This window comes from Miniopterus schreibersii, assembly GCF_964146895.1.
Source record: "Miniopterus schreibersii genome assembly, chromosome: 1".
In the NCBI taxonomy this organism is placed as follows: Eukaryota; Metazoa; Chordata; class Mammalia; order Chiroptera; family Miniopteridae; genus Miniopterus; species Miniopterus schreibersii.
Genome location: NC_138101.1, coordinates 193,331,505 through 193,359,012, shown reverse-complemented (window position 1 = coordinate 193,359,012; position 27,508 = coordinate 193,331,505). Strand labels below are relative to the sequence as shown.

Sequence of the window (27,508 nt, the reverse complement as noted above, 5' to 3'; positions counted from 1 at the left end):
TGTTCTTTTTGTTGTTAACCCTTATCAGAGGATATTTTTTCCATTGATATTTAGAGGTGGGGGGGAGAGAGAGAGAGAGAAACATTGATGTGAGAGACACATCAGTTGGTTGCCTCCTGCACGCACCCCTACTGGGGCCAGGGATCAAAACGGCAACCCAGGTACATGCCCTTGACCGGAAATCGAACCCATGACCCTGCAGTGCTCAGGCTAATGCTTGAACCACTGAGCAACACCGGCCAGGGCTTTTCTTTCTGTTCTTAAGATTGGATAATATTGATCTATTTTCAAGTTCATTGTCTCTTTCCTTTGTTATCTCCATTCAGCTGTTAAACCCCTCTAGTAAATGTTGTATTTTAGACATTGTATTTTTTAGTTGTAGAATTTACATTTGGTTCTTTTCTGTAGTTCTGTCTGCTGTGATTTCTTATAGGGATTTTGTTTGTTTTCTCATTATTGTGAGCCTATTTTATGTTTTTGAGCTTTAACATCTTTGTCTACAAATTCTAACATCTAGGCCATCTGGGTTTGGATTTCTGTGTATTATCTCTTTTGGGGGGAATGGGTCACATTCTCCTATTTCTTTGTGTTTGAGGTAACTTTGGATTGTATTCTGAATGTTGGATGTTATGTTGTAGAGACTCTAGAATCTGGTATATTACTCAGAGGGTTTTTCTTTTTCTTTCTTTTTTTCAGCAGGCAATTAAGTTGGTTGGATTCTGCAACTTGGTAGTGGCAGCTCTTATCTCAGCTTAGTTTTATTGTCCTTAGCTGGAGTCTGTCCCACACACATGTGGGTCAGGGATCAGCCAGGTATTTGAGCAGACCTTCTTCACGTAATTTGGGGTTTTCTTCTTTCCAAGATTCCCCCCCTTACTTTCTAGTTGCTGTGATTACTGTGAACTTTGCCATCTGGTTCTTCAGGCCAAAAGACTGGATTTTCTATTGGAGTTTTACCCACCTGCTCAGTGCCAGCTGTGGCCTACCCTTAGGCTAAAAGTTCTTAGAAACAGGTAACTAACTTTCTACGATTCCCTATTTTCCAAGAGTCAGATCCTGTCCAGCATCTGCATTGCTTTTATTCACTGTCCAGTGCCTTTATGGTTTTAGTATGCTTTTTGGGTTTTGGTTTTGGTCTAGAATTTAGTGTTATATATAAGAGAGTAGGGTCTGGTAGGAGTGATTTTTTTCTTTTTTTTAGGGAAACAAGAAAAGACGAACCTGGTGCCTTTTTCATGTATCACTAGTATCTTTAAAAAGTTTTAAAGAGTTCCGGCTCACAGGATACCATGGTGAATGGGTTTTTCTCTTTCTCTCATACGTGTTTAACAACATTGGGATTAAACCATATAAACATCTTGGAATTGGTTTTATTCACATGTATTATGAACACGTTTTCATACTTATTGCTTTTTAATGGCTCAATAGTATTAAATTATATGGATGTACCACAATTTATTTAATAAATTCTCTATTCTTAGACATTGAAGATATTTTATGTGTTGTTGTTTTTTTCATAATCAGAAAATAAGCAAGAAATACCTACTTGGCAATATGTGATCGTTGTGTTTTTTTTTCATTGTATCACTGGAAAACATTACTTTCTGAGTTTATACTTAAATTATAGGTGAAACCATCTGATTCTTAGCATATTGGAGAGAGAATTACTTTATATAACTGGAGTCAAGAAAGTATTCTTGGTACCTAATTATAGAAGTAAAATATGTGTAAGGTGTATGTGCATATGCACGTGTGAGCGATGGGTGCATATGGAGATTTTGAGAAGATAGAGCAGACCAATATCAATGACTAAAATTATGTTTCAAATATTTGAAATTTGTTTTGTTGCATTGCTTACTTGCTGATGAGTCTGATGATAGCTGTAGCTTTCTGCTTTGATAACAGACAGATTCTGTCATTAACATTTTACTATGCTTGCTTTATCACCTACTACCTATCCGTCCAGAGGATGCATTTTGAATTAATATTGAAATTTTTTTTTTAAAATATATCTTTATTGATTTCAGAGAGAGGAAAGGAGAGGGAGAGAGAGAGAGATAGAAACATCAATGATGAGAGTCATTGATCGAGCCCACAACCCTGGGCATGTGCCCTGACCAGGAATCGAACTCCGATCGCCTGGATCCTAGGTCGACGCTCAACCGCTGAGCCACGCCCGGCCGGGCTTAATATTGAAATTTTAAATAGGGCTTTTGAGAGGTGTTGGCAATTATGTAACTTTACATTTAATTTTATATCACTGTGGTTCTGTAAGTTAAGAGAAATTTCTCTTGAACTTAAAAAATGATATCACTGTATACTGTTTGAGGGCAGAATTGGTATTCTGTAGTGGCTTACTTATAAAGGAAGAATGAAATCGGAATATTCTTTTTTGAGGTATAGTCTGTGAAGGTAGTGAGTCATTTATGGAACTGCTGCTCTTCACAGTGCTGTTCTTGTTACCATGAACAGACTTTTGTAGCAGTGTTTGTGTGCCTAAAGATCCCAGCGTTCGCTGATGGGGCAGACTCTTTGTAAGGCCCCCTGGTGCCATAGCTCCCCGTTGGCACCTTGCTGACCTTGGACTGTGCTTGGGTTGCGCACATGGCTTTTTGAACTGAGATGAGGATAGACTCTCCCCTCATAACCCCGCATTTTATTTTATTTTCCGAACTCAGTGTGAAGCTTTATTGTTTAGCTTAATTCGGAAAATACTGGTTTATACTGTGGGTTCTATTCTAAATGGAACAAAAAATTAAAATGGTGATAATTTGAACATATAAAAAGCTTTATGTGTATATATTATTTCCAATGTGATTATAAGCTTTGAAAGAAATTTGATATAAATATAAACCATGTGTAGAAAAAAGGAACAAAAAAATATATAGCTCAGTGACTTATTACAAAGCCAATTATGTGTATAGTCGCCATTCAAGTAGAGAGAGTATTGCCAGCAACCCCGGAGCTTCCCCTTTTCAGTCACTTCAGAGTAATCGGTATCCCAGTTGCTTTAATTATCACTTTCTGGCTTTTCTTACTTTTTACCACCTAAGTACATATTCCTAAATGTTATGGTTCAGCTTTTTTCTGTTTTCGGACCTTTATGTAAATGAAATTACATATTCAGTATATATTCTTTTGTTTGTAGGTTTTTTTTAGTCAACATTATGTTTGTGAAATTCATTCAAATTGTTCCTAGTAGCTTCAGTTTGTTTTTATATCTGTACAGAGAGTGTATCTGTTGTAATCTAAATGGATGACATACAGTAGTGTCTCTGTGTAGCGTACTATAAGGTATTTTTATGTAGTAAGTATATACTACAGTTCACCTATTTTACTGTTGACGGCATTTGATTTTTTTCCAGGTTTTGGCTAATATGGATAATGACGCTTGTGTACATTCTTGTACTTGTCTCTTGGGGTACACGTGCAAGCATTTCAGTTGTGTATATGGCCCTGAATGGCATATTTGGGTCATAGGGCATAAATATTGTTAGCTTTAGTAGAAATTAGCAAACTGTTTTCCACAGTGATTATATCAATTTACATACTCATCAGCAGAGTATGATCGTACACATTGCTCTACTTTCTTGTCAGCACTTGCTGTTGTCAGGCTTTTTAATTTTAACCATTCTGGTGAGCATGTAGTGGTTTCTTATGAGAGTTTTAATTTGCATTTCCCTCATGACCAATGAGATTGAGCACTGGATCATGTTTATTGGCTCTTTTTTATAACACTTTATTAAATTTATTGGGGTGACAGTGGTTAATATGAACATATAAGTTTCAGATGTGGGTTTCTATGCTACAAGATCTGTATTTTGCTCTGTGGGCCCACCACCCAAAGTCATATCTCCTCCTGTCACCATATATTAAGACCCTCTTCACCTCCCACCCCCTACCCCCTTCCCTCCGGCACCCACGACACTGCTGTTTGTATTCACGAGTTTCAGTTTTATGTACCACATATGAGTGAAATCATGATTCTTAGCTTTTTCTGACTGACTTAGTTCACTTAGCATAATATTCTCCAGGTCCATCCATGTTGTTGCGAGTGGCAGTGTTTCATCCTTTCTTATGGCTGAGTAGTATCCACTGTGTACATGTCCCACATCTTCTGTATCCAGTCCTCTGTCGCAGGACACTTTGGTTGTTTCCATGTCTTGGCCACTGTGAATAATGCTGCAGTGAACATAGGGGTGCAGATATCTTAGCGAATACATGTTTTTGAGTTTTTCGGGTATATACCCAGGAGAGGGATTGCTGGGTCGTATGGTTAGCTTAAGTCTCAAGCTAATTTATATATAGGCTTGCTTGAATTTTTCTTATTGATTTGTGGGAGTTCCTCATAAATTCTGGATATGAGCCCTTTGTCAGTTATATTTGTTGCACATATCTTCTCCCACTCTGTGGGATACCTTTTAACTCTCTTCAGTCTTTTGACAAATGTGAAATTTCAAATTTAATGTAATTCAGTTTATTAAAATTTTTTTATGATTAATGCTATGCTCCATTTTAGAAGTACTTCTCTGCCCTAGGCCATGAAGACTTTCTTATAAATTAATATAGAAGTTTTAGTTGGTTTGCCTTTAACATTATTTTAGAGCTACGATCCACATGGAATTAATTTTTGTGAATGTATTTAGTTGGGATGAAGGTGGTTTTTTTTCCTATATCAATATTCAGTTGTCTTATCTTCTTTTAGTAAAAAGACCATTCTTTTCCTACTGTTGTGCAGTGCCACATTGATTATAAATCAAGTATCCACAAAATGGGTGTCTTTCTGGGCCTTCTGTTCTGTTCCATTGATCTTATAATTGTGCCAGTAGTCCTTCCTTAATACCCAGTAGAGCAAATCTTTCAATCTTGTTTTTCTTAAAGATTATCTTTTTGATTATTTTTGGTCCTTTATGTTTCATTATAAATATTTTTTATAGGTTTTGCTGTTTGATTTCTAACTTTATTACATTGGTGTTAGAGAACATACTCTTTATGATTTCAGTTCTTTAAAATTTATTGAGACTTGCTCTGTGTATCTCAGCATGTTGTCAGTTTTTTTATTTAATAAAGTTTTATTTTTCAGAATGTACAGCTGGTGGGACCTGTTGTTTATGCATCTTCTCCCACAGCTGGAACATCCCCACCTTTGGTGTTTCTGGTGTAATTACGTGAGCTCTGTGCTTTGAAACTAGTTTAGTAAGTCCTGTATCAGGAGCCCCTGCAGGGCTGCCCTGGCAAAGGAACCGCAATCTTCAGTCTCAGAGACAGCAGCTGCGGTGATAAGCTTAGAGTTGGGAACTTCCTTACAGTCTGTTGTATGTTGCTTTGTCAGACTAGATGAGGTTATTGAGCTTGTTCCAAACTTTGCCTTGGACCACGTCTTCTTTTTGGCCTTGCCCCCAGATTTGTTCCCTGGGTCTTTGTCTTTCTTGGCCGACTTTCCAGCATTTTCTTCTAGTCCTTGGGCGGCATAGCACTCGAAGAGCAGCTGCCACCACTGCTGCCTCGATAAGGTGTTGGACAAAAAGGAGTATGTGGTCAGTTTTTATAAATGTCTGGTCCTCATGAAAAGAGCACATCTCCAAAAACAGATAATATTTTTATTTAAAAGATGTTCTTTGTGTAAATAGAAAAATAAAAGGAAACTCAGATCACAAAATATAGAATTGTCCAAAACATTTTGGAATGTGTGCTTAGGGGCAAAGAAAAATTGTCAAAAATTAACCAGACTGTCTGGAGAGCAGGGTTCATGGCTGATCCTGGCAGAATATTCCGCACGGAGCTCAGTAAATGCCAACTTATTTTTTTAGGTATCAAATGCATGTGAATTAACAGTACTCGAAACAAAAATGTTTTCCTTTTACCTGAATTCACCAGCTGTTGGCTAATAACTCCAAGAAAAGGATGTCATAAAACTTCAGAAACATTTGCTTTTAGGATCTGCCAGAGCATCTTTTGGAGATCGAAAGGCAGAACTTTCCAGTTCATCTCATCCTGGATCCAGCTATGACATATATAACCCGTTCTACATGTACCAGCACATTTCACCAGATTTGAGTCGGCGCTTTCCTCCCAGTTCAGAAGCAACTAGACTATATGGATCAGGTTTGAATTTTTTTCTCTGTGTGTGTCTCTCTCTTTCTTTCTTCCTTTCTTTCCTTTCTTTTGTTCAGCTTTTTATTGAACATGTTACAAAGAGGTTTAGCCAAAGAGACCGAAGCCCATCAAACGCCTCAGCTCCTTCTCCACCTGCACTTTCTTTTCCTCGGCTGGGGCAGCAGTGGTGACTCTTTGCGTTTCTCTTTTAGCAAATGTACAAGTCAAATTAAATCTAAGACCCTGGAAGAGATGATTCTTATTATGAAAAACAATTTACAAGTAAGAGAAAAGCAGGCTTCAGAAGTGATATGATAAACATGACCTCTTTGTGGTATTAGATCTCATATAAAAAATGTAAGACTAGTAAGTCGTGGGTGTTAGTGAGGTCTAAATTCCATTTTATTTGTCCTCTTTTGAAAAAAGTTTTTTTACAGATTATTTTGTGTATTTTTATATATCATCCATTTGTAAATTTTAAAACAAATATTTACTAACTTTTTCATTTTCTGCGCTATTCAGTGAAAATGATAAATTTAGAAACGCATGTGATTAGAAATGTAAACAAAAAACAGAAAATGCCTAAATGATTTTAGAACTTTCTTGGTTTCATATTTGAGACTGCATCACTTACAGTCTTTCTTGTACATATATGATTCACAAAATTCTCACTGTTCTTCAGGTCTTTTACACAGCTGTCTCAACCCTGAGTTCAGAATGAAGTACTAAAAATAAAGCAGAAGTAGTTATTTAAATATTTATTTCAGCGCTGTGCTAGAGTACACATTAGTATACAGATTTCCATTCTTCGAGGATCTTACAGTTTAGGAGGGAAGCTAGAAATACAGAATCACATAGGATTCTGTATTGATTTTTTTAAAAATAAGTGCTCATTAAATAGTTGAATTGCATTTAGTGCAGAGGACTTACCTCCTCTTAGATTATTCTTGTGAGATGAAGAATTGAGGAATGTAAGCAAAAAGAATGAATTTTCTCTGCTTAATATTTTATATGGATGTAAAAATGTGTTACTTGATTTTTGTTGGTTTCTGTTTTAAAGTAAAATAATTGAAACAAATTTTAAGCTTTGTTAGAAGCTTTTATCTTTTAAGTAGATTTGCATATAATATTCATGTTGTATTCCTAAAAAGACTTAGTTCATTGTAGAATTTCTTCTTTACTATAAAAATAAGTAATTTATGTATTTCCCTTTGTAGTTTGTGATTTAAGGACCAACAAACTCCCTGGTTCCCCTGGGCTAAGCAAGTCTATGTTTGATCTTACAAGTTCATCTCAGAAGTTCATCCAGGTAAATTATTTATATAAATTTAATTATATCCAATAATTTATTTTCAAGCTAAAAATTCAGAAACGTGTAAATTACATTCAGAACAACATGTTTTGCATCTTTTGTAGATGTATCTATTCTAATATCTCTTAGGATTAACACTTGACATTTACCACTTGATTATTTAAGAAACTTTGAACTGAATACAAAAAGGCAGTAGTTTTTATTTTGTTTGTGTTTTTATGAGCCTTACATCTTTCATTTGGTATGCACTCAGACACTTGGCATTTATAATGTATATAGTTAAAAGTGCTTATTAATTTAACTTTCTTTAATGAACATAACTAGTTAATAAAAATTACTATTTCTATTGAGATGTAGAACTTTAATTATTCATTAACATTAATACTATCCTTTTCCAAATAGAATTAAGAATCTTTTATATTTAAAAAAATATTTCTTTTTTTAATACAAGTGAACTGTGATTATTATTTAAAAATTAGAAAATAGACTTAAGCAAAGTAAAAAGACAAATCACCTATATTCCTATAACTGAGTAAAAGCACTGTGCAAATATTGTTTATATATACTTGTGGACTTTTTTTGTCATGTGAGTATTTATACATATATTTTATTAAAATGGAAGTGTATTCTGAATAATCCTTAATAATCCCAGTTGAGTTAATTTTTTGCAGACTGAATTCTTTTTTTTAAAATATGTTTTATTGATTTTTTTTGGAGAAAGAGGAAGGGAGAAGGAGAGAGAGAGAAACAGTCATGAGAGAGAAACACTAATCGGCCCCCTGCACGCCCCCTGCTGGGGGGTTGAGCCCGCAGCCCAGGCATTAAACCTGAGACCTCTTGGTGCCCTGGAGGACGCTCAGCCAACTGAGCCACACTGGCGGGGCTACAGATTTAACCCTTCATAGCACCAGTTCTTTAACATGCACTGGAATTGTGTGGAGAGCTTGTTAACATACAGAATTCCAGGCCTTACCCCCAGAGCTTTTGATTTAGGAGCTCTGCAGTGGGCCTGAGTTTGTATTTCTAGTAGTTTCCCAGGTGATGCTGATACTCCTGGTCCAGAGGGACCATGCTTTGGTAACTGCTGCTTTACAGGTTTTTAGGTAGCAGGACACTTCCAAATTTATTCTGATTTTTATGAATTCCCTTAAATATGAAACATAATTTTTACAAATTTTACAAATGTTATTTGTAGAGACATGATTCACTGTCCAGTGTGCCCAGTAGCTCTTCGTCAAGGAAGAATTCTCAGGGAAGTAACAGAAGCCTGGGTAAGGAATAAAGAATCCTATTTTTATCTTCTTAAGGGAATGATTTCTACCCAATAGTAATTTGAAAGTATATACAACGAGGTAAAAGAAACTCTAGATGATTATCTCTACATCGACAGTGTTATCTGCATATGAATACACACATTAGATGGCCTGTTTCTTAGTGATCAGGCATGAATACATCTTTTAAAAAAGCGAAGCAATTAAATATCTTTTTTTCATATGTTAAAGCATATTAGTGAAGGAATTTCCTGAAGTGTAAAGTATTAAGGCCATATCAATGTTATTTGGGAAAGTTTTTTATTGTTTTAACTTAAATTTCTCAGGTTATAATTGGGTTAAGTTTTAAGCCATGTATTCCTTTTTATAGTATATTTCCCCCTGGCACTTTAGTTATCATTAAATTGTGATGTTTGTCTTATTAAATTGTGAACTTTAAAAAATAATTGTAGCATTTTTTTCAATTTTGCCCCTTAAAATCAACTCGTATTAAAGTATATTTGGGTTAGAAGGATTGCATAGCATGTGAAACATCTTTGTCTTTTTATGATTCAGATACTATTACTCTATCAGGAGATGAAAGAGATTTGGGGAGATTGAATGTGAAAGTGTTTTATAATTCTTCAGTAGAGCAGATCTGGATCACAGTATTACAGGTACATTATTATAGTGAATACTAACTTTCCTTACAAAATTGAATGTTTAGATATTACAAGCATATATTGTTGCTTTCTCCTGGGGAATGGGTCGTTATCTTCTTTGGAATTTAGGATTCCATAGTATTTTGCAGAAAATAGTACTTAATAAAGAATTTAAAGAAAGTAAACCTGTAAGTATGATGGAAACTTTTGATTTTTAAACTCAAGAAGGAAATTGATGTGATATCTAGAGCATTAAATGTCAAATTATTTTAATGTAGGTGAAATGGGTTCTCAGTAGACTAAACTTTACTTTTACAGTTTGTATCTAAAGTCATTAAGTCAAGAAATACATAAAATATTTGTATTGTCAGTGTCACTTGTAAAATTCAAACTATATTTTTTAATTTTTTTAGTGCAAAGATTTAAATTGGCCTTCTAGTTATGGCGACACACCTACTATTTCTATAAAAGGAATCCTAACATTGCCCAAACCAGTACATTTCAAATCTTCAACCAAGGAAGGCTCCAATGTAAGTGGTTATTTGTGTTTGAATTTCTTCTTATGTTTTTCTCATATTTGTCACTTTAACCCATGTAAAGAATTGGAATAAGAAAGAATTTTATTTTGGGGAAACCACAAATTATATACCCCTTGCTTCTTAACGACAATTTTGAGCCTTAAAAATATTTGGTATTTCATTGTCCAGTATTAAGATGCATTTAAAAAGAAAATTTTAATCACTAAAATATATAGAAGATGAACAATATATAAGGAAACTCTTTCCTTTTCTCTTATGAAAGGAAAATAAATGTCTGTATTTTCATCCTGTCTCCTCCCACCCCATATGGCTTTGAGAAATCATTGCATGATTGCAGTGAATTTCTTTTAAATACTTTCCATTATTATAACTGGAAGATTTATGATCCTGAATTTGGTTTTATAGATTCTAGATTTCACGTCAACTTAAATATATCTTCATTTTTGTCCTTTGATGTGGGTTGAAAGGTTAGTGTTTTTCCATGCAAATGGAAGGTATCTTCTACAAAAACATATCACTTTAAGAATAAGATAATTCAGATGTCTAATAAACATGAAATTGCATACTGCTTTCTCTTTATTTTCTGTCTTATCTTTTTTTGTTTATAAAATTAGGAAAAATTTTTACATAAAACTTCCTGAAAATTATTTTAATGACAATACACAGTAAAACCTTAAATTATTTTTACTTTGTAATGGAGTTATTCTACTTGGAATCTGTTCCATGGAAATAATCTAATATGTACATGTAAAATACATATATAGGGTGGGCAAAAGTAGGTTTGCAGTTGTTTGAGAAAAGACATGCAGGTTATGATTATTACAATAGCTTTATTAATTCAAAAGAAATCTCTCAATGGCACAGCACACTTAGGTACAATCTCTTAAGTGCTCAAATTGCCGGCCTTCATTATTTACACATTCTTGTAGTCTGTTTGCTGTACTCAAGCATACTTGGGCACAGAGTTCTTTATTGTCATCAGTTTGTTGACATGCTCCTCCATCATTTCCTAAAAGATAAATCAGCCTGGCCAGGCGTGGCTCAGCAGTGTAGCATCAACCTATGATCCAGGAGATCGCGGTTCGATTCCCGGTCAGGGCACATGCTTGGGTTGTGGGCTCGATTCCCAGTGGGGGACATGCAGGAGGCAGCCAATCAATGACTCTCATCATTGATGTTTCTCTCTCTCTCTCTCCCTCTCCCTTCCTCTCTCTGAAATCAATAAAGATATATTTTAAAAAAAGATAAATCATAAGTAAGGATACGAAATAATATTAATATAAAACATAATATAAATAATATAAGTAATATAAGAATAAACTCTGCTTTGCATACTCACAACTGTAAACCTACTTTTGCCATCGCCTGTATGTATATATAAGGTTTTGTTGGTGATTTGTTCACAGTGCAAAAGTTGGAAACAATCTAAAAATGTCTCATGTAGGCGAATGATTGAGAAAACTCATGGAACACCAGGTGTATTAGTTTCCTAGGGTTTTTGTAACTAAGTACCACAAACTGGATGGCCTAGAACAACTGAAATCTCTCTCTCACAGTGTTGGAGGAAGTCTGGTCTCAAAATTTCAGCAGTGTTGGTTCCTTCTCTGAGGGAGAATCTGTTCCATGCTTCTCCCCTAGCTTCTGGTGATGGCCAGCAATCCCTGACATTCCTTGGCTTCACTCTAATCTCAGGTCATGGCCATTTTCTCATAAGGGTACCAGTCCCTCCTCCAATATGACCTCATCTTAACTTCACTAATCACACTGTCAGTGACCCTCTTTCCAAGTAAGGTCACATTCTGAGTTATTGGGGGTCAGGACTTCAACATATTTTTTGGGGGAACTCAATTCAAACCATACGACATGTGATACAATACAAGAAAGCTATGAAAAATAATGTTTTTTTAGGAAGAGTTTTTAAGGACATGGGAAAATGTTCAATAAGTGAAAAGGCAGAAATCAGAATTACATAGTAGGATATAGTAGGATATCACTTTATATAGGATATAAAGTCAGGATATCACTGACTTTATGATGAAATATTCATTATAGAAAGTCTAAAGGAAGTAAATCTTATCTCTGGTTGTAATTCTGACAGTTATTTAACAATTTTACTTTTTGATTTTCAAATAAAATTAAGCTAACTTAGGAAAACTTAGGGGGAAAAGGAAGTTTAAGTGGCTGGGAGGCTCTCAGAAACATAATTCTGATCCCATAGGCAAAAACAGTTACAATAAAAGAGAAAATCTGGGCACAATTATTTAAAATATTGATGTTAGTTACTCAGATATCTTGCCTTTGCAAAAGGAAAAAACACACAAAACTCCTTTTCAAAAGGATGCATTAAAAATAGAAAGGAGTGCAGCAAAGAAGAGCCTAGTAAGAAGATGTTAGCCCATGGTAAACCAAAGCTTGAAAATATTAAAAGTAACAAAAAGAACATTTGAAAATATTTCAAGCATGGAAAACACGGACTTGCTGTGTGGGGTGGATGCTTATGCAAGAAGGTAGAACTTTATACTCATATTTTCTTTTGTCTTCTCTATTAAGTAAGGAGATAGATTTTCAGATTGGGAAGAGTGGACCAAACATTACCAAAAGAGAAATTGAAGCCCAATAAATGGGAAGAATATTAGACAAAGAATCACTCATTTAAAGAAATAATTCACGACTTGTAATGTGAACAAGTTAGGTTTTGGGTACTGAGAGAGGCTTGCCTGAGATTCTTAAACCACTCTTATTTACTGTTGAAGAATTGTAAACAGCAGAAAAGATCCCCAAACAAAGATGGAAAACAACCTAATTTTTAAAAAAGGGAAAAGCTATATATATTCTGGTACACTTGGTGTCGATATTGACCCAAATTCCTGACTTAGTAATTAAAAGGATGATTTGTGAAATTAAGAAAGGCAGTATCCAGGATAGATTCTGGAAAAACAAGTCATGGCCATTCTCATTTTTGTTTGCTGCATTAAAAAATATTTTCTATTGTAAAAAAATCAAATCTACCTTTCCTAGATTATGTTATTTTTATTTATTTCTTATTGGCATATCACCCTTTTCAGTCCTTTTATTTATATATTTTATATTTTCTTTTTTTTTCAGTCTATTGAATTTATGGAAACTTTTGTGTTTGCTATTAAGCTCCAAAGTCTACAAACTGTGAGGCTTGTATTTAAGATTCAAACCCAGACTCCCAGGAAGAAAACCATTGGAGAATGCTCACTATCACTCAGAACTCTCAGCACACAGGAAATGGATTACTCTTTGGATATAGCACCACCTTCAAAAATTCCTGTAAGTGATAGTAGTATGCAAATGACCCTGAAGTATGAATAATTTTAAATTATTAATTAATTTTTTTTTAAGTTTTTTTAGTAGCTGATAACTTAGGAAAAGCAGGAAAGAAACTGTAAACTCAATTAGAGATTGCCTTCATATAGATTAGGAAAGTTGTTTTTAATCATGAGTAAGCTATATATCTGTCCATAAGTTGGGTAGAAAGGAGGTTCTTACAGCTGGTATTTTTTGTAAAGAAGTTGATTATCTATAGTGCTGATTTATTTTTGAGACCTGATGTTTACTTCTCTCAGCTAGCCAGCTGAACACTTCAGTTGTTTAAAAATCCCTAATAATTTAATTCTGTAGTTTCTATGTCATGATAACATTTATAGAAATCAGCCATAAACTTTTATAAGGTCAAACCTTATGTGATTTTAAATTTATATAGGATTTATATTTTATCTACTTTTCAAAAATATTTACGATGACATGAAGTGGTTCTTAATCCTGGTTACACATTAGAATCACCCAGGGAGCTTTAAAAAATGCCCACATCTAAACCAATTAAATCAAAATATTTGCCCGGGGGGATGGGGTGGTGCAGGCAGAGGCATCTGTAATTTTCAAAAGCTCCCCACATGACTCTAATGTATAGCTTGACTTGAGAATCACTAAATTTGAAGGGAAATTAAGTATTAAAAAAATAAAAAACAAAGGATTACTATAATTGATCAAGAATAGTTGAAATATCTTGATTTCTTTATTCCTTGTCTATTATTTTCATCCCCACTGGGTTTTTTTTATAGCATTTATTACAACTAAGAATTATTTAAGTTACTTGTTTTAAACAAAGCAAAGTTTGAGCTTTCATCTGTTTTCTTCATAATTTACTGTGCTCCTAGTAACCTGTCATTTCCTTGGCAATGAATATTTATATGTAGATAGATAGGAAAGAATAAATGATGAATGGAAGCATGCCGAATTAGAGTATTTTGTTAAAATCTGTTTAAGCAAATTTGTTTTGTAATTGTGATAGGAGTTTGTCACTTGCATCTTTGAAACTAGCTTAGTAGACAGTAATCTGCAACTGTAGTTTGTAGAAGGCACAGATATTCAAATGGATAATTCATATATTAAAACTTAAATTAATGAGACTAGTAGAGTATATCAGACTCAACAAAGATATTTTCTGGGGAATTGAGACATTATAATCTTATCTGTCTTGGAGAATCTGAATGAACAATTATGGCTCAGTTTCTACCAAATTATATATCAGAGGTCTAATGTCAGCAAAGGTTTTATTTTATGTATGGCTACCGAATTAGTTCATATGAAAAGTTTTATAAAGTCATTCTTATTCTGATTGAAAGCAAAAGCAATACATTCACTTATTAAAATTCAGCATTTTTTTTTTTTTGCCAAAAGAGAAGTTTTATCATCATTTTAGATGTTTCATAGGGGAGTTTAACCTCAACAGTTGAGCTTATGCTTTTTAAGTGCTAAACTATCTCTTGATTTCTTATGGCATGACCAATTTAAAACACAGAATGATGTTTTAAGAAAACGCCCAAGATTCAGTTAATGGAATGTGCATAGAAAGGCCCTTTCTTAGTGAGTCAGTCATTGGGACTGCTGGGCGATTATCAGATAGGAACCTCTTCATCAGGTGTCGTTCAGCTGATCAGGTGTCGTCAGGTGTCGTTCAGCTGTGCTGTCGCTTTGTCAGAATCAGTATTAGCGAGGAACTTTGTTCCGTCTGCGCTGAGCCGTGTGCGACCTCCTAACGTTCTGCCCCTGCTGTGTGCGTGCTTACCCTTTCAGCGCGTGAAGAGCAATGTGTCTGTGTTCGTGTCGGGACGAGACTGTGCGTCTCTTGCTTTTCAGCCGAGGGCCTCGGAAGGCAGAGAAGGGCTGCTTGCGCTCTAGGACGCCTCCAGCCTGCTTCGCGTGGGCAGTGCTGGAGAGCAGCTTCGGAGCCCCCCCTGCATTTTACTGTTTGCCTCGGGGTTTCTTTCACCTTCTCCTTCTGTTGACAGCCTCCAACTTTCACAGCTCTCCTTGGCCTTGCTTCCATTCGGGGCAGTGATTCAGCTCCCAGCCCGCCAGCCTTTTCTTTGTAGTCATCCTTTGTCTTCTGCTTTTGGTAGCACCTACTCTGATTTCTGCATTTAGAAAAAATAATGATGACTCGCATATGTTACATTTTCAAATCATATTTCATATGTTCTCAAAAATGATTCAAATCACTACATTTAAGTACTTTAAAACTGTGCTTGCTCTTTCAGTGTTTATTTCACTGACATTTTCTCTAGTAAAAGTGCTTAGGAATTCAATTTGTCTTTAATGTGAGTTGTCTTTTGGTCTCCCTGACTTTGAAGAACCCGTGTGTAGCTGTAACTTGCAGTTTCAGAATCCATGAAAGTGAACACGTCACATGTACAGAATCCGTGACAGTTATCTTCTAAACTTTCTCTTAAAACATACAGCTCTGTGTGTCAATAAAAAACAGTGATTTCAAAATTTCTGATCTTAGCTCTTTATTTTTGAATTTTTGAAATATCCCAAAACTTTATTTCTTGATTATCAAATGACACTTTTTTGATATGCAGGTTTGTCATGCAGAACTTGAACTGGGGACTTGTTTTCAAGCAGTGAATAGCAGGATTCAGTTACAGATTCTTGAGGCCCAGTGCCTTCCAAGCTCATCCACACCTCTGACTTTGAGTAAGTATATCAGTGGTTCAAAGTGGAATCTAAAGAAAATATTAGTAAAAGGTAGTTTTGCCTACATTTCCTACAATGGAGATTAAAATGTTAGTAACTTTTATTACTTAACTTAAATATTTATCTTGTAACTTAGAATCACTTTATTGGATTTCAAATTTTAGCCACTGTGTCTACCTGAATCCACTGCCTCTCGATCGTTACCCAGTTGTGACTTCTCTGCATCCGGGGCTGTTTCTTATTTGGCTCATTAGTTACTATAGGTTGAGTGTCCAGAGGACTATCAGATATGTTTCACCAGCCTAGATAATTTGTCCTGTGCGACCTTCATTTCTCTGCTAATGAGAAACTTAATTTTAAAAAACCAGAAATATCAAACACAACCCTTGAACCACTTCTTCCTCCCTGCCCTCTGGGCCCAGCCAGGGTTCTGGTACTTTGGTTGCATGGGCCTGGTTCCCATGGTGCCCCTAGAGCTGGAGGCTGAGGTCAGTCCTACCTAAAGGGCTAAGAGTGGGGGAAGAGTACCCCTTGTTCCTACTAGAAGAAGAGACACCTGGAGCAGATGGAAGTAATGGATGCCCACTGTAACTAATGAGACTGAAAATAAATACAGCTGAGCGTTCAGCTCACAAAGCTGGAAAAACGCAAAGGAAAGAAGTGAGGAGTTAAAGCCAAAGTTGAAGTTGATAAATATTGAGGCAACAACAAAAGATAATCAATAAAAATGAAGGTTTTTTCTTTGAAAAGATCATTAAAATAGACAAACCGGTGGTAGGTTGGATCAAGCAAAAAATAGAACATAACAAGGATGAGAATGACATTCCAACTCGAGAGATTTGTGCCACGTGTAACTACCGAGTCATTTGAACCGCTGTGTAAAAGAAATGATTCTCTAAGGAAAATTGTTCACGTTCACTAGAGAAGAGTGAAAATCTGAATAAAACAGTAACTATGTAAAGATAGTTAAAGAACCTTCTCTAATAAAAGCACAAGGCCAAGATGGTTTTACTGGCAGATTCTACCAAACTTTGAAGGAACATACAATCCCTGTTTTATATAAGCTGTTCCCAAGCATGCAAAAAGATGGAAAAAGTAACTGTGTGAGTTAGCATGTTCTCTATGTCAAGACAGACAGGATAGTACACACAAAAATAGCTGTAGACTACCATCACTTACGTAGACAGACGGAAAAAATCACAAAAGGAAAAATAAGCTAAGTCGAACTTGGCATTAAAAGAAAAAGTTACCAGGACTACAAAGTGTTAATTCTACGAAACAAGGACGGCAGTAGAAATCTGCAGATGTGATGTATCACATTAACAGGTGTCCTCCTGTAATCAAAGCTGCTAATGAGGATTACCAGTGATCTCTGTTTTATAAATCGAATGGTCAGTCTGAGTCCTCACTTTGTGGACTTTCTGGAGCTTCCCGCCTCACTTTCTTGCTACCCTGGCAGCCTCAGCTCTATCCTAACTCACATTAGGCAGACCGCACCTTCTGCTTGAGCTGGAGACATCGTGTGTTAGGATTGGGAGCATGCTTAGATGAAAAGCTATATAAACCCGAATTTTACCCAGTGCAGTTCCTGTCTTCTAAGAGCTGTCTCTTTTCCAATTTCTTCCTACTTTTGGCCAATTTTAGTGTCTTAAATAGTTGTTTTTTATATTTTGCCCAGAGTTTACATTTGTTACCCGTGGGAAGCTATTTATGTAAGCTATTCTACCATTACTGGAAACTACATCTCAAAGTTATTTAAAGAATAGATTTTCTCTAGTGAGCATATGTTTAACTTCTGTAATCTGTAGCAAAGAAGTTTACCTACATGAAATTGTGAAGTAAATTCCTCCCCTTCCCCAGAGTCGGCACCACTGCTTTGTGTCATCCTTTACCATGTGCTCTCCTTTGCTGCTGGTTGTCATCGATGCCTACAATCCCAGTCTTTAATGGCATTCAGGTCGGAAGAAGATTAAATTCACTTGAGGTTACACTAGTTAACATAAAGTGTCGTAAAAATTAAGAAGTTTAGTAGATGTTTTCTGTTATGGCAATAGCTAATCAGATCTTGAAAAGTGGTTTCTTTATATTTTTACAACAAACATATAGGTACATATATTTAAATGGTATTTTAAATAAAATCTCATATATCAAAATTTCTTGTTTTTTAGGTTTTTTTGTGAAGGTGGCAATGTTTAGCTCAGGAGAGCTGGTTTATAAGAAGAAGACACGCCTACTGAAGGCCACCAATGGAAGAGTAAAGTGGGGAGAGACTATGATTTTCCCACTTATACAGAATGAAAGAGAAATTTTTTTTCTCATTAAGCTATATAGCCGAAGCTCTGTAAGAAGAAGACACTTTGTGGGGCAGGTTAGTGGGAGTTTTTATCTTGGATTCTTTCCTTGCACTTTTTTGTGCCCTTAAACAGTTGGTTAACAGAAAGAAATTAGGATAAAAGTGAAGTTTAATAGAGTACAAGTCTTCTGCGTCCTTAGTTAAAATTCAGTGTTGCCACAGAAATCAGATCTTGTCAGACTTTTTCCTTTAATATAGATAGTTGGAATTTCTGAGCAATCAGGCTTATCTTAAAATAAGCCTTTTTTTAAAAAAAAAAAGAGCTTTACATTTTTAATGGGGGGATTAGTCCTTTTCTGAGCTTATCAGCTTTAAAAAGCATGAGAAAGATCAGCTTTTCAGTACGGCCGACTCATTCCTTATGAAGAGGCAACACTAAGTATTTAAATTAAATTCCTTAAGGCTTCGGATACCCAACTCTCTTCTGCTTCATGTTCAGTTCAGTGTTTAGCTCTGTCTGCTATTAACTGAATTATGTTAGGTTTGAACTCGTAGAAAACATCCATTTTAATAGTGGTTGTGCTGTTATTTAGATAGTCAATATGGGTGTCTGGATTAATCCGTTTAAAAGTTCTTAGTAATTTGTATAAGACAACATAACACCTCCCTACTTGCCGGTCCTATAGGAGCTGATTTCCTTTTGTTCTGTACTCTGAGTGGATTCATGGGAGCTGTCTATTGTGTTCTATCTTAATTACAGTTGTTTGACTTACATTTAAATTCCAAAATCTGTATTATTGGTTTAAAAGCTTCTACTTGACAAGATGTCATTAACAGTCTGTGTGAAATCCTCAAATTATATGTGAATTTTATACAGATTGATATTAACTCTTTGGTTTACTTAATGTGTTTTACCTACAATATTTGTAAAAAAAAAAAAATTATAGTTCTTCGTTTTTTCTTACTCAAAAAGTTTAAACTCAAGGATTCATGTAACTAGCATACTTTTCAAAGCCATAAGACCCATGAAGTGAATTCAGTTAAAGTTTTCCAGTATCATCAAGCCTCAACTGTCGTGTATGAATGCAATAGGAGGTTTACTTGACAGATGATTTTCAGGATAACTTTTTTGGTAATTTTACTTTCTTGGTTGAGATTCTAGTTAAGAATAATTCTGGAAAGGTCTTGCGGGTCCTCTGTCCCCTGTAGTGTCTCCGGTAGCTTTAGGCGCCACCGTTATGGAGCAGAGCCAAATGTGGATCAAGCTCGCCCACTCCTGTCAGCCAGAGCGCTCTTAGTTACCTGATTTTATATCAGGGTTGTTTGCAAGATTTTATGTGAAGGAAAGTTCTTCAGACCATGAAATTAAGGGGAAAAGTTTAAAGACCTAATTTCTTTATTTAAAAGAATTAGAGCCTAACCGATGTGGCTCAGTGGTTGAGCTCAAGGTTTGATTCCCAGTCGGGGCACATGCCAGTGTTTTGGGCTCGATCCCCAGGAGGGGGCCTGCTGGAGGCAGCCGATCAGTGTCTCATCATTGATGTTTCTCTCTCTCTCCTTCTCCCTTCCTCTCTCTGAAATCAATGAAGACATATTTAAAAAAAAATAATAATAAAAGAATTAGAAAGTGAATATCAAAGTAGTTAACCCAAAGCAACAGCATTTGTTAAGTGCTTGAGCTGAGGTGAGAATTCAGGTTTTTTTAATCCCTGCCACCTTACCTCCGTGATATGTAACCATTGTGTGTCTTGCCTTTGCATAATTTCCCAAGTTCATTTGCATCTGTTATCTAAAGTTGCTTAAGTGATGAGTAATGTTTACTGTGGATTATTACTTAATTATTTACTGTGGATCAAGAATGACTGCTTATTAGATTTCAATTAAAATTGCAGTTTTATATAATGTACAAGGTGCTTAAAAATGCACATTCCTTACCAATCTAATTTAAATCAAGATTAGTCTGAGCTAATCTTTACAAAAATGTTTTTGAGTGATTGGGATCAGTTTTAAGTTGAGCTAGATTTATTGAATAAGAAAGGGTACTAATTATTTTGGGGGAAATGATTGTGTAGTATCTCACATTGAATTTTTAAATTGAATTGGATCATACAAAATAGTCCTCAGAGTGAATAAATAGGTTAAATGTTTTCACATTTAAGTTTCACATAGAGAAATCAAACAAACTTTTGGAAAAGTCGAAAGATGTTTAGTTGAAAACATGTAAACCAAACTTCCAATTGTCCATCATCAACAAGAGTAATTAACAGCTCACCGTTATTGTGTTAAGTGGTTGTACTGTTCCTTTACAGATTTGGGTAAGTGAAGACAGTCATAATGTTGAAGCGGCAAACCAGTGGAAAGAGACTATTACCAATCCAGAAAAGGTTGTTATCCAGTGGCACAAATTAAATCCATCTTGAAGACTTCATACACTGCCTGACAAAGAATCTGACATTCTTTTAGAAGACAAGATTTCAATTTGCTGCCAATGCGAACAGACAAATCAATATATTTCTCAAGTCTTTTATGGAGGTCATAATTATAGTATATAATGGATCTGTTAGAACATTAACCTTGATAAAAATGGTATGAATTATATCAAATATCCAAAGTAAAGGAAATATTTAAAAACTGTGCCAAAATAGACAATAAAATAAAAGGGTTGTATTACCCGGGCAAACTAAATAAATTCTAAAACCAATGAAAATATCAACCATGGATAGTTACTGCCATATTGTGTTCATAGGGTTTTTTTTAAACTTTACCTAGATATTCAAATCTAGTATATCAAGTCTCTGTCAGTGCTGTTAGACATTTGGAAGCCTTTACTACTGACTGTTTCAGTACTAATCATTATTAATTGTATCTGGACTTCACTGTTTACTTCTTGCTACATATTTTCTCGCAGAAAGCAAAAATGAATTGAACTACTTCAATTCCTGGGGAAAGTTAGTCCCTGTGTTTATCATTTCTTACCCATAAGGTGTCACATTGCCAGTTTATCTCTGAGAAACTTCACATATAGGAAACTACATTTTGGCAAAAATAATGAAAAAACCAGAGGTTGAAGTTTGATTGGAAAGCAATATACACACATCTTGCTGGGTTTTTTTCCTCCCTTAAATATTTTACTGTTTGTTTTATTTGGAATAAGAGTATCATGCATGTGGCCCATCCTAATTAGCAGAATTAAATGAGCTTGAATAGCAAATTCAGTACTTTATGATAATCATGTCCTTGTTTTTAAATATAAATTACTTGTTCTGTAATCCAGAATGTTAGAGCATTTTCCCTTTTTAAGAAAATAACCATACATGATTACACCATGTAGCAAATAAATACTTTCTATTGCAGTTTCTCTCAGGCACTCATTAGAACTCATTATGTGTGGATAATTTCGGTTTAGTTGGCCATGCACTCTATGGCCAAAAACAGTTGCTATTTGGAGAAACAAATAAGGCCATCCTCAATGGTGGAAAATTTGACTATTTTTGCTAATGAGTAGACCAAGTGCTGCTCTGCGTTCATGGTCTTCCATTTTTCTTTCCTTCTTACCTTGTCCCACGCTGCCAGGAAAGAGGTGGTGATGTTTTAGGCCAGAAGCATACTTTGCTGTAGCTTAAGCATGCCCTCTTCACTCCGGTTCTTATGTTCTGTGTATCCTGTTAAGGTTTTCCCAACCTTAATAAACACTTAATTCCCCCTACCCTCGGTGTTACCTTTCCTCCAGTGATAAAATGTACATACTTTACATGCCCTTTGCTCCTGCTGCCTAGAGTTTATGGCATATCGATGGTGGTGACAGGTGTTCTGTCTGCATTTTGAAATACTTTTTTCAGATTTGTGAAAAATGGCATATTGGCCAGTATTCATATGGGCTTTTAAGATGAATCACATTGTGTGGTAGTCTTTTGAATCTTTGAGACAAATGGCAACTATTTAAAAAAATTTTTTTCTATAAATTTTTTTTTAATCATCACCCGAGGACATGTGTTTTTTTAATTGATTTTCGGGAGAGAGGAAGGGAGGAGAGAGAGAGAAACATTGATCTGTTACCTCCCGTATGTGCCCTGACAGGGATCCAGCCCACAACCCTTCAGTGACCGCGCCAACCGACTGAACCACACTGGCTGGTGCGAAAAAACATTTTTGTTAATACACTTTATTTTCTGGAGCAATTTTAGGTTCACACAAAAGTTGAGAGGAGGTCACAGAGAATCCTTTTATAACACCTGCTCTCACATGTGCACGGCCTGCCTCACTATCAACATCTCACACCAGAGTGGTGCATTTAGTAAAACCATTGAGCCTACACCGACATACCCCCAAAGTCTATAGTTTACATTAGGGCTCACTCTTGTCCTCTCTAAGAGTTCTGACAAACGCCTAATGGCATGTATGCACCACTGTGGCACCGTGTAGAGTAGTTTCACTGCCCTGACTGCTCTGCAAATGCACCTATCGCAATAGCCACCAAAGAAGGAGGTGTATTAGCTTTTAGGTAATAAATAACAGACTTTATTGTTTGAAGAAATCTAGAAGTTTATTTGAGCAGTTTTTTGTGTTCGATTATTGCTTTTAGTTCCTAAACTTATTATATGTAGTTATGTATTTAACTCAATTTTTAACTATTTAATGTTCAATATTTTTACAATATGTGTATAATGTATAATTTGAGGGAAAGCGATGATTTCTTGGTTTCTTGTATGTCGTAGAATCCTAGGTAAATAAAATAATAAAAAGAAAACCTTTTCATTTAAGAGCCCTTTCAGTTAGAGAAGTGTTGACATCACTAACATCCCAGAGATTTTAATTAGTGTTTACTTAATCCTTTCTCAGGTGAAGAGGTACCAAATAGAGATAATCTGGTTTGTCTTGTTGAAGCTTTATGTGGAAATATAAAAAGAAACACACTTTTTTGTTAATAGTTACTCATGTTATGAGAAAAACATTAGAAGCTAGTAATAAAAAATGAGATACTACACAGAAATCACTTCTCTTTGTATTTACTTTGGCATTTCTTGACCTTTGCTCACTTACAATTAGAATGGAACCAAAACGATGTTGAGTGACCAGAGAAAGCCATGGAAAGATTCATGTTGCCAGCTGATAGCTTGCATAGTACTGTTCCCTAGCTGTATTTACTTACAAGCTTTCAGATTAATAAAATTAAAATATCTGCAGCCCATGTCAAAACATCACATCACTATTTGGCCTTCATTTAGTTCTGCATGATTTCCTAGAGAAATTACCACTGAAGTATATCAGTTTCAGCTCTTATCATACTGTTAAGGAAGCAGTGGGATTTTAAACATATGTTATTTAACTGTGGTCTGAAAATAGCCTAAACTAAACTTTTGTTTGAATTCAGGTATATGAATTTCTCTGATCACTAATGTGCTAAAACTGTGTATCCCAGCAAAAATTTCCATTGTTTATTTAATCAAATAATTGCTTATTTATGAAGGATTTCAGAAATTTGCAATTTATTTCAACTTTTTCTACTGTGGTAGTTATGGATATTTCAAGGATTTACATCTCTTCTATGTTATCTCTCTGGGCAATCTCTTCTATTCCCATGACTTCAAGTGCTGTCTGCCAGCTAAAGGCTGGTGAGTGACTCTCTCGTCCCAAATCTTGCTAACGAGCTCCACTGTCATTTGGATAGTGTGGACATCATGTCCTGAATCTATCTCAGACCTAACTGTTGATTTCCCATTCCCCCCCAAGCCTGGCCTTCACTGTTCCCCATCTAAGTAAGGGGACCTGCCACCCACCTGGTTGGTCATCCCCGAAACCGAGGAGTCACTTTGGAGCTCCTTTCTCTCACCCCCCAAACCTCACTCAGTCACCCTGTTGGGAAAGGACGTCCTAAGTAGAATCCCTGTAACTTCCCTGGTCGGAGGCATCACCTCCCCCCCACAGCACTGCACTCCCCCCATAACTGGTCTTCTGCCCGCCTCGTATTTCCCTCTAACCCACCACCCTGCAGCCAGAGGGATGTTTTTAGAATACACGTATGATTGTCATCCTTCGCCCGGCTGCAGTTCGTATGAGGTCCGGAATCCTTAACGCGGCGTGCAAGGCCCGCCTGCGCGCCAGCCCCGCCTGGAGCCGCTGCGGCTGGTCCGTCTGCGGCCTTGGAGGACAGCCCGCACCTGCCTTCCTCGCGGCCTCTACAGGTGCTTTGTCTGTGGAACGGCTTCCTCTTTGTTCTCCCAGTTGCTAAATCCAGGTCTTTTTTTTAGATGCTAGCTTTACTGTCTGTTCCTCAGAAGAGTCTCTTTTTACATCTTAGGCAGTGTTAAGTCCGATTTTCATGTTTGATTTTTTTCTATAGCTTTTATCATAATTGCGATTAAACTGATGCATAACTCTTGTCTCATGTCTCTCCTGTACTGCAGTTTGCATGAAAGTTAGGTCACATTGCTTCATTCCTGAGGGTAGCACAGTGCCTGGCACATAAGAGGTTCATGGCAAATGTTTGTTCATTCATTTCACTGATAGGCAGTGTTTGGGGTGTTAGGGATACAGCACCGAATGAACACAGATATGAACGAACACATTGAGTCATGTTTTATTGCTCAGTAAAGCGGTAAAGGCCAGTATCTTGTTGAGATAATACACTATTAGTACATTTACTTTTAAAATTCATTGACGTATTTCTTAATTATAGAAAAGAAATTTGATAGCCTCACACTATGAGGTAGGGCCTAGGGAAAACAGACCTAGAAAAAAATTTCTTCTGAAATTCTGGGCAGTGTTTTTAACATAATTAATGCTAAATTTTGTAGATTGCTGAGATATTCATCTAATTTTACCTTATTGTTGCATGTTAACAGCTTAATATGTGTCATAACCAAGCAAAAAATTGTATTTATTTACAACATTTTTGTTTTGCAGAGAGCCAGGTAAGTTTGATTCCTGCATAAAACTGGAAAGATGCTTAAATTGTGCCCAGCTTTGAAAATTTCCTATAAGATGTAAATAAACAGGATGCATAAGACTTCTGTAGAATAGAAGACAAGTTGAAGATTGTCCAGGTGACAGTCCCACCTGGAAGGACAGGATGAGAATTTTGGAGGCCTCTTCTGATAGGATTTAAGAAAGGGATTCAGGGAAGAGCCCGTTAGAGAGGTAAGCCTGAGCCCGTAGGCACCTCAGTACTGGGGACTTGTCCTCGCAGAGTCTAAGTCAGGAGATAAGGAAGGCGGTGGGGAGGATTGCTGAGTAATGATCTCTTACTCATATGAAAAGGGGCCCTGGGAAGAACAGATTGGCAGCCAGAAAGAAGAGAGGCCTGTGAGAGGAAGAAGAGCTCACGGGGACCAGTTAAGGCTGGAAGAGTAGCGAGGTAAGGGTGCAGCTGTGCAGCGAACCCTCAGTGCGTTGCGTCTGTGCTTCCTCCTACTTACACTCTACACATGGCCACCTGGTCGTCATAACTCAGCTTCCCTTCAGAGGACTGTCTGCAAAGCTCTCACACTGTTCCCCCCCTTTCCCCCATCCTCCCTCCTCTCCTTCACCCCTCTCTCCCCCCTCCTGCTGTTTATCAAAATGCATGCTCAATGTTTGCTTTTTTCATAGAAAATCTGAAAACTAGTTTGGTCTACTGTAATAAAATCTTTGACTCTTGTGTCTGGAAAAGACCAGAAGAGTCCTCTAGTATAAATGCCCATCTACCCAGAACATAGGAATATTTATTCAGTAAGTATTCATTTGATAACTACTGTGTGCTCCTCATTTTAGGTGCTGGGAATACACCTAATAAGCAGAAACCCTGCCCTCATAGAGCTTATGTTACAGTGAATATATCAGGACACACAGCATGTCGCTGCCTACAATCTGATGGGTTTCATGAATGAATGAGCAGGTAAAAGATCGGGAAATCTGTTCCTGGTCTGCTGAGTGGCTGTTCGGTTTTCTAATCGTTGTTTAATTTCCTGCTATCTTAGCTTGCTTCAAGTTCTTATGTTCATAATATATGGGTGAGTTGTTACCTAGGGTTTTGGTGTGTGTTTCCCCCCCCCCCAAAAAAAGTACCCTTAAAGATAACTGTTTTCCTTGATCTACTCTGAGCTAAAAAGCAATTTTTAGAATAGCTCACTCGTAAATCAGTTTTTATCTGGCTTTAAAAGATAGTAGAGATAAAACAGATTTTCTAAATGTGATTTATTTATTTATTTATTTTTGACTTTAGACAAAAAAGACAATGGACATCTTTGTTTTGTAATAAGTTATTTTTAGAGTATTTGGGAAGGCCACAGGGAAAATACATCCTATTTTCTGCATTTACTTTTTTCCTGTGTGTGTTCGTATTTATATTCCTCAGTGTAGTCGCATGAGTTAAACCTCTTGTATCATTTAAGGCTGGAAGGAAAATGAAAGACAAAAGGTACAGAGACATTGTCTTAAAATGTTAAAACTGGATTGTTTATTAACTAAGTAGGGTTTCTTCTGTGGAACACTGAAAAAGTACTCGAGTCTTTTCTAAAATATTTCATCTATTTTTCCTTAGAGACGTTTTTATTTTTTTTGAAGCATGTGGGGAAGGCAAAAGGAAGGGTGCGCTGGAGATGGTGGGCTTTTGCAGGGAAATGGTGACATCAGGGGTCAAGAAAGTCACATTCAGTGGTAGGATTTGGTTTATGGTGTGTGTGCGTGTGTGTGTGCACGTGTGCCCATCCATGCACGCAACACGCATGTCCTTTATCTTGTAGAAGCAGAAGAGTAGCATCTGTTTTCTTGAAAGTGAGGGGAATAAATGATTCCAACAGGGTTGGAAGAGTGACGGAAATATTATGACAGATTTGATCACAGTCAAGTTTGTTTCTTTTCCCAATCTAGAAAAAACTAACCTTGAGAAATAACAAAGGGGAAAAGTTTTCCCTCTTTGAGTCCAAAAGAAAGTAAGTTGCAGAAAACATAACAAAACAGCGGGAGAATGTTTGGAACGATGGTTTGGCTCTTTTGGCCGAGAGCGAAGGGCTCGCGAACCGGCAGGAGCTGCTCAGCGCGTCTAGTATCCCTTCTCTCTGCTCTGAAGATCCTAAGTGCTCTAGGGGCTCCTATTCCTGGGTCCTTCTTGAAAGCTGAGATTGTTTAAAAAACACCTTTTTTCCCTGGCGATATTACCTGGGATATCACCAAGATAATCGTTCTTTACTTTTTCCTTCCCCGACAAACCTGAAGGTTGGTAATGACGCCCTTTCATCAGTAGCACTGAGCCGCAGTGCTAATAATTTGCACCCAGGTTGTGAATATTGAAAAAAGTCCCTTAGGTGATTTTGTTATACCCCTTGTAGAATTAATGAAGTAGGTGCCTGGGCACACCTAGGCTAGGTAGTTTT

General features: G+C 36.3%; 1 protein-coding gene across 1 annotated transcript in view; it reads left to right on the top strand.

Moving 5' to 3' along the window:
- Positions 1-23,145, top strand: part of TC2N (tandem C2 domains, nuclear) — a 36,432-nt gene extending 13,287 nt beyond the window's left edge. Inside the window, exons 4-12 of the mRNA XM_081140130.1 lie at positions 5,938-6,105; positions 7,314-7,405; positions 8,604-8,679; positions 9,235-9,335; positions 9,734-9,850; positions 12,965-13,156; positions 15,751-15,865; positions 18,034-18,233; positions 20,468-23,145. Of these exons, the coding sequence (XP_080996256.1) occupies positions 5,938-6,105; positions 7,314-7,405; positions 8,604-8,679; positions 9,235-9,335; positions 9,734-9,850; positions 12,965-13,156; positions 15,751-15,865; positions 18,034-18,233; positions 20,468-20,578 (1,172 nt within the window). The 3' untranslated portion in view covers positions 20,579-23,145. The remainder of the gene's footprint in view (positions 1-5,937; positions 6,106-7,313; positions 7,406-8,603; positions 8,680-9,234; positions 9,336-9,733; positions 9,851-12,964; positions 13,157-15,750; positions 15,866-18,033; positions 18,234-20,467) is intronic.
- The last annotated feature ends 4,363 nt before the right edge of the window (positions 23,146-27,508 follow it).